The sequence below is a fragment of the Vigna radiata genome, chromosome 7, assembly GCF_000741045.1.
Source record: "Vigna radiata var. radiata cultivar VC1973A chromosome 7, Vradiata_ver6, whole genome shotgun sequence".
Classification (NCBI taxonomy): domain Eukaryota; kingdom Viridiplantae; phylum Streptophyta; class Magnoliopsida; order Fabales; family Fabaceae; genus Vigna; species Vigna radiata.
The window spans coordinates 15204605-15213036 of record NC_028357.1 but is presented as its reverse complement, the minus strand read 5'-3'; the positions used below and the strand labels follow the sequence as shown (position 1 = coordinate 15213036).

General features: G+C 32.2%; 1 protein-coding gene across 1 annotated transcript in view; it reads left to right on the top strand.

Moving 5' to 3' along the window:
• LOC106765438 (asparagine synthetase domain-containing protein 1) overlaps positions 1-1379 on the top strand; it is a 15960-nt gene extending 14581 nt beyond the window's left edge. Inside the window, exon 14 of the mRNA XM_014650061.2 lies at positions 1069-1379. Within this exon, the coding sequence (XP_014505547.1) occupies positions 1069-1182 (114 nt within the window). The 3' untranslated portion in view covers positions 1183-1379. The remainder of the gene's footprint in view (positions 1-1068) is intronic.
• Positions 1380-8432: the final 7053 nt, after the last annotated feature.

Below are 8432 nucleotides of genomic sequence, written 5' to 3'. Positions count from 1 at the left end.
CCATTCGCAACTGTAATAAGTTGTTCTTTATTTCTTTTACCATGAGTCGAAGGACACACTAAAAGGTGTCATATGATCAGTTGCACCCGAATCAAGAATCCAAATGCCTTGAGACACATGATCAACAGTATTGAGGCAAATCTTACCTTTTATGGACAAAGCGCATGATCCACGGTGTATGGGTCACACTGAGAAAAAAAAAGGAGCAGAACTTAAACAACCAGATCTACTCAAGAAAAGGTCAAATGGGTTGTCACAAACCCTAGGAATAGACTCAGGAGTCTCCAGCAACTCTTCTGTGGCGGTGACGGCGAGTGGGTCTCGCCGGAAAAAAAGGAGCAAAACTTAAAACTCAGATCTACTCAAATACAGCCCAAACGAGTCGTCACCGACCCTAGGAATGGACTCAGGACACTCCGGCGACCCTATCTGTGGTGGCGCCGGCGAGTGGGTCTCGCCGGAGGTAGGCGCGTGGGCTACACGCGCCGGTGACTGTGGAGGCGCGTGGCGGCTCCTCTGACGGAGCGACTTTCAGCGTTGTGGTCGTCGGAGTTGGGCGCACCTTTCTGCCCTATCAACGACCCCAACCGGCGACGGCGGCAGCGGCGGTGGTCGGACAGCGGCGGTGACGATTGTGTAGCGGAATGGAGTTCCAAGATCGGAAGCTCTTGATACCAAGTAGAAAATAATATTGAAATTTATTATTTAGAATTGATTGAAAATACATTCTCATATCCTCTATTTGTAACAATCTAATTCTCCTAGAAAAGGAAATAGAGAAACTAGAAAACAAAATAAAATAAAAGATTGTATGACTACTTTCTCTAATTAGAAAGATTCTAAATAAATCTTCTCTAATTACAACAAGTATAGTGGAAACCGATTTTTTTTATTTTTATTTTTTAATTTCACATGCATTTTTATTAGAAAGTAAACGTATCAGGAAATAATAGCTAAACCAGAGGAGAGGATCCAGCTTCACTAGCTGAGTGAATGAATATAATTTGTTTATATATGGAAACATATGTTTGTAGTGATTGATTTGTGTTTGTATTATGTTTGTTGTAGTTTGGTTCAAGAATTGCAAGGGAATCAAATCGGAAAATTTTTGGAAGCAATCGAGCAGCAAATCAGGCATCAGCTGGCAGCGTAAGGATTAATAGGAAATCCAGTTTTTGTTGATTTCTTTTCGCACGCGGAACGCGTATTATTTTCTATTCAAAATCATTAATATATTTAGTTGCTTGAAAGTACTTGCCTGTATGGAAAACAAGACATCTATTTCTCAAGGGCTTTTATCATATATGTAAATATGACCTTTCAAATAACCAATTAAAAAATGATTGAGAATTGGTTCAAAATATTGAAAATTGATCAAAATAATTTTTTAATTGTTTGATGTATTTGTTTTTAATTGAATGATCTGGTTCGTTCGGATTTTAACTTAAATTGTATTGAGATACTATTGGTAATTAATAAATAGAGCTTTTTAAAGTTGTTTTTGTTACCAATGAAGGACATTGGTAAAACTTGAAATAATGGTTTTGATGATGTTCCAAGAAGATAGACTTGAAGAAGATGTCATAACTTATCTTTAAAAGCATTTTGTAGAATATAAATGTATTAGGAAAGTCTTAAATATGTAAATTTCGTATTTCTGGTACTGTTACGTATTTAATCGATTATGAGGAGCAATAATCGATTATCTTGAGCTTTTCTGAAAAACTATGTTGTTATGGAATAATCGATTATCATTCGAAATAATCGATTATCTCAGATCTGTTTTTGAAAACTGTCCAAGTTATTTTGAAAAACCTGTAACGGACCTGAATAATCGATTATCACTTACAATAATCGATTATTATTAGCAGTTGCGACCTGACCTTTCACATTCAGACTAGCTGCTTATAAATAAGTCTTTTGAGAACTTCAAAAAATAACTTTTGAACAGAGAGCTTTTGTAGAATACAGTTTGTCTGAGGAAGTTCTCAAAAGCTAGTTCAGTTCCCTTGCCTGGTCTTGTGAATAGGAGAAGCTCATGTGTTGTTGGTCGATAATCTGAGCGATTCTCTTCGAGTTGGTAAGGTGCTTTGCTTGGTCTCGTGAATAGGAGAAGCTCGCGTTTCATAGGTCAAAACTCGGAGCGGTTTTCTTCGATTGGCAAAGTGTAATCTGTTTGGTCTCGTGAATAGGAGAAGCTCGCATTTTGTTTGTCGAAAGTCGGAGCGGTTCTTTTCAAGTTGACAAAGTAGTACTCTTCCGGTTCGTTTGTCGAAGGAAGACTTTTTAATATCTCACTTTCATTCACTTATTGTAAATCTGTGAAACTGATTTTTAGTGAAACTGTTAATCACTTTTTATAGTGATTAACGACTGGATGTAGACACCTCCACACTCTTAGATATTTAAGGTTAAGTTGATAACCTTTCCATAGCTTATAGGGAGTTTTACCAGTTTTTTTATGAGATATTCTATTTTGTAAAAAACAAGCAATAAGTAGGACTTCTCCCCAAAGGTTATTAGGTATACTAGAACTAATAAACATAACATTCATCATTTCCTTAAGAGTTACATTCTTTCTTGTAGCTACTCCATTAGACTTCAGTGAATATGGTAAGATTACTTCATGGATAACATCTTCTCTGATACAAAATTCATTAAACGGTACATATTCACCATTCTATCTGATTTAATTCTCTTAATTTTTTTATTTAATTAATTTTCTACTTCTGCTTTATAGGTTAAAAACACATCAAATGTTTTATATTTATGTTTGACTAAGTACACTTCAGTGTATCTAGATTAATCATCTATAAAGGTTACAAAATAATTTTTACTCCCTCTAGACATGGTTTGTTTTAAATCAGCTAGATCTATGTGAATTAACCCTTACAATTCAGTTTGACAATCTACGAAATAACATGTTTTCTTTATTACTTTAGATTCTACACTTATGTCACATTTACTACTCTATTTATCATTCATATTAATTAATCCTAATTGCTATAATTTCATAACATATGAGGAAATCACATGTCCTAATCTAGCATGCAACATGTTATGTGAATCAACAACATAAGCAGAAGAGCAAAATTCATTAATCTTTTCATTAATCTTTTAAAAAATGTTGAGTACAAAGAGACCTTGATCACAATATTCCTTTCCCACAAAAACATTATTTTGTTGTCATTACAATCTCGTCAAACTTGAATGACACTTTAACACCCACTTTTCCAATAGTTTTACAAAGATTAAATTAATACTAATTGATGACACATGTAGCATATCACTCAAGGCCATAGTCTTTCTAGATGTGAGCTTGAGAAGAACTTTTCATTTTTGTAGAACAAGAGTTGTCTTGGAATCAGTGAGGTCACTAGTGCAAAAAATACATTTTATGACAGGTAAAATGGACATATTATGATAGATGAATTGACGTCGTAGTTGTGGCAGTCATAGTAAGTCTGTGTATTCTATGTTATGGCGAAAAAGTACGTCATAATAGGTTCATCCTACTATAACGTACTTTTTGCCACCTATCATAATATATCTAGTATATTATGATAAACTTTCAGTTATTAGTCATAATATGTCCAATTTACTATGACGAAGTTTGATTTACCTGTCATGATATGTGGGCTTTTGTGACATAGTCATTTTCACCTATCATAATATCACCCACATATTATGTCAAGATATTCACAATTAACCTAGTATGACATACATTGTCATGTATGTCATAAAAACTTGTTTATTTTTTAAGGATTACGTGCTTACATTTGACATCCAATCAATTTCCCTGTTTTATCATCTCATACAATCAATTTAGAATCAATTTATCTGAAAATCAACAGATTCAATTAAACAAACAAAATGAAATTAATTTATACATTAAACTTTTTAATAATATTTAATACATTATTTGTACATAAAACTATATATTCAATCTAAATATTACATTAACCTACATATAATACTAAATTGTAGCTAAGTTTCTACAATTTACTAACATTTAAAATAAAAGAAGCTCACTTAATTCTACTGTCTTCCATGTCTGGACCTAAGTTGAATAACCAAATTACGAATCACACTTTCAGGAAAAGCGCATCCTGCAGTGAAGTAATGCAATACAGATCTACATTAATACAATGCGGGGTTGAAAGAAAACCTTGTTTTCACAATGTCAAAATCATGCTAATTATATTTTATACTTGTTAGATCTTTAATCTTTACTATATGTGTCTCTTAATATTAAAATAGGATTTCATATTTTAAAAAAATATCATAATTACAGGGATTTGATCCTCAGAAATAACTATATATTTCCCAAAATAAACAATAGACTCATGTATTTATAGGTCCATTGATCTCAAGAGTACAACAATGAATACTATTAGAATTGAAAATAGTACAATAGCAAGTTTGGAGTGAATACTTAGGATCTTTGTTTCTCTTTTAATCAATAAAGTTACACCCTTATGTGTCAAATCCATTAAGAAGAGACCTAGGTACACAATAAAAGCAATAGAATAAGGATAATGATATTTTAACAACTCTTTTTTAATAACTTTTTTACAACAGAACACGTGTCACCATTTTATTGGTCTGTTTGAATTTATTCTAAGAAAATATTTGAAACGGACCAATCACAAGCTGTCACGTATGCGTTGTCAAAAAGTTGTCAAAAAAGAATTGTTAAAGAGACTTTTTCCATAGAATAATTAGAAACCAGGGAAAAAAAGGCAAAGTGTGAGAAGAAGGTCTCTAACCTGGTACCATCTGAACTTTTGGAACAAGCAAAACACCCCATCATGCAGTTTCATTGGTGGCTTTTGAGGGTCACAAACACATAACCCCACACCAACAAGGAAACATGTTCTTTACTTGGTTGGAGTTATATACCTTTCAATCAAGCGTAGTTTTTCCCAAACCATCCATACCAACGACGAAAAACGATAATCTGACTCTATGAGTTTCTCAATCACAACCTTGGAGTTGAGCGTAAACCATACCATCTCTTCCTCTATGCTTTCGAATCTGCCCTGCCTCCTCTTTGCTGCCTCTCTTTCCAACCTCGATGTATACCTCTCTTTGTTGTCGAAGATCTATTTGATTTTGGCCTTAATCCCTTAGATCTTCATAGCCACCCGGTGAAGCATGAACGCGTGGTCCACACTGCGAAAACTGACTTTCTGGATCATGTTTCTCCAACTTTGGTTGATGATGCTGACGACGTAGGTGTCGATGAAGTCTTCAGCCTCGTGTGTGATCTCTTTGATCTGGCTGACGAGTTCCACGACCATATCATGCTCTTTATTCTTCCCTTTGAGAGTTCCGATAATAGTGTAACAAGGAATAACATGAAAGAGACGAACAAATAAGAACTGAGAAAAAGAGAGTGAGGACATATTAATCAGAGTTCGAAAATAAAGAGAAATTAGGGATTCATATTTTATTACTGGTGGTGTTAGAACTTGTCATAATAAGTTTTGAATTTTATTATTAAAAGGTAATCACGTTTAATGTATTGTGACAGGTGAGAAATTAACCGTCATAATAAGACCTATTATGATAGGTTTTCCTAGATTTATCATAATACGTGTTCTTTTCCATCCTCTACATTACTCTAAGAGGTAAGAACACTTTTGTTTCCACAAACATGCCTAGTAGCACCGAAGTTTACCACCCATTTGCTCACATTGGTCATCAAATTTACTTGTGAAACAACCACAACAATAATATCATCTCCTTCAGCTATATTTGTCTTAGGAGGATTGTTGTTTCTTTCTTTGCACTTGCACTGTGGTGCATGATAGCCCGACTTTCCACACACGAAGCAATTTCCTTTCTTCTTAAAAGTGGGGTTAGATCCCTTCGGACTAGATTTTTAAAAATTAATTTTCCTATTGTGATAAGGTTTATGTTCGTACGTTTTTGGAGCTAGTTTGTCTTGTACCATATTTTTTTTTTGCAGATAAAGCTTTGGCCCTTGCAGTAGAATACTATTTTCTGTTGGTATCTTCAATAATTATGTGTGTGATGAACTTTGAAAGTGACATCTGCTTATGTCTGTGTTTCAACTGTCCTTAGTAATTGGTCTAGGATGGTGACAATTTTTTGATCAAAAGTTCAGAAACAAATTCATTAGGTAGAAGAATGTTCTCCACTTTGATATCTTCGATCAACCTGTGGTACTTATTGATTTAAGACTTTATGTTGTTATCTTCAATCATTTCCCAATGATAGTAATTCCCAATAATGAACCTTTGCCTGATGACATCTTCAGCAGTGTACTTGAGAATCAATGAATCACAAATGTCTTTTGCTTCCTTATAGGAACAATACATGGAATAAATCATTAAATAATGCATTGAGTTAAGTATGTTAACATACCTTGTTTGCATGAATCTAACTTTCAACTTGTTTTGAATTTGAAAGGAGACTAGAGTTAGGTTTTGGAGATGAAAGAGCGAAAGTAACTGCATATATGTCTAAAAGGGTAGACTCATGTTCTTGTCAGCATAAAAAATTCTGATAGGAGAAGGCCTCAATTTTTTGATACATTCGAGAAAGGTTTCGTAAAGATCATTTAAGTTTCAAAAATAATGTTCTGATTCTTTGGGATTTAGTTGTTGATGTCAACAATAAGTCCTTAAGGCGGTTGTATAATGTTGAAAAATCACTAACAAAATTTCTCGAGGCATGTAGATTACTACCCTTAAGAAGACTTATCTGCGTGCAAGTCTTCTAAGATATAACATGAACTTTCCAAAAATATCTAAGGATATCAAAATTAGCAAGGAACCCTAAAAAAAAAATGTAAAAGAACAAACCATGATTTTATAAGGAAAAAAAAAAGAAAATGAAAATGAAAGAATGAGAAAGTTATGAAAGTTGTGTTTTGGAAAAGCACATGAGAGTTTATATTAGACCTATACAAACCTTTGCTTGCAAAGAAGGTACAAGAATCTCGGCACAAGCTGGTAAACATGTTTCAAAAATAACAAATTAACAAATGCAAAACCAATTAACAAATCAACTGATCTTGTGGCGGAAGAAAAGGACACACTTTTACAATATTATATTGAATTTTTATACCACTTAACATGACCCATAATGTGTGATTAGATCCATAGAATATGTGGTAATCCTTCAATGTATTTGAGCCTAAATCTAAGTATCTTTTCTAAAGATTAGCTCGGTTCGTGAATGATCTTTAGTGAATGTTGTCGTTTCGTACATGTAATATCAGAAAAATCATTGCTAGCTCGGTTATGTTGAAATTGGTCACTCACTTAAATACTTGTTAGAACATGATAGTACTTTTATATTATAGTTTCTAACTAAAATTATGTATTTTATATGTAAATATTAGACGAAGTTGAAATTATACACTTAATAATTATACACAAATTTATAATTATTCAATACTACTGAAGTTTAAATGTGAGATAAAGTTTTATTTTTAAGATAGATAAATTGAACAGTATATGAGAAATGTACGTACATTTGTTTTGGATTTAATGCGGTCTCATTTTATGTAGTTGGTTTGTGATTGGATAGTGAATATTAAAATGATGTTTAATATTATAATTTTATAATAATTAAAATGAATTTAAATAAATTTGGTTTTGCTTTTTTATTAAACTAGTGAAAAAAACATGTTATTTTTTTTATGATAACTTTATTTATTTATTATTATTATTATTATAAAACTAAATATAAAAAGGTTGAATTTAAAAAACAATCGAATACAAAATATTAATTTTAGAAAATAGTTACTTAAACAATAAAATTAGTAAATGAGTATTTTAATTTTAAAAAAAATTAAAAAAAAATGTGGGAAATTCGTTATAGATTAAAATTAAACTAAAAGTGAATTGAATTCGATGTTTAAGTTTGGTTTGAGAGCCTTTTTAATAAAAAGAGTCAAAATAAATGGTTTGATCTTATTTTGATTTCTCGGAGAGGTATATGAAGTGAGATCCATATATATATATATATATATATATATATATATATATATGGGTTTGTTAACACGCGTACGCTTGTTTTTCAGTTGGTATGTTTTAACAATGTGTACCGGATTATAGTATTTAAATAATTTTCATTCTCAAAACTAAAAAAAAAAACCCCAAACCCTTACTCACCTCTCTCATTCCTCTCAATCCTTTCTCTTTCATCTCTCTCACTCCAACACATTTTCTCTGTCATCTCTATTGTCCCAATTGAAAAAAAAAAATAAAAATTAGAAACCCTTGCCTAACCCTTGTCCTTTTCCCTTTACACAAAGTGTTTCTTTTTCCTTTCTCTATTGGTATGGAATACATGATGTAAGATTACAACCTAGAATTGAAAGAATTATAAACTCTTCTATACCTATTTCTTTAATTTCCTTATGTCCCTTTTTTATCACTGAATCAACTTCTACA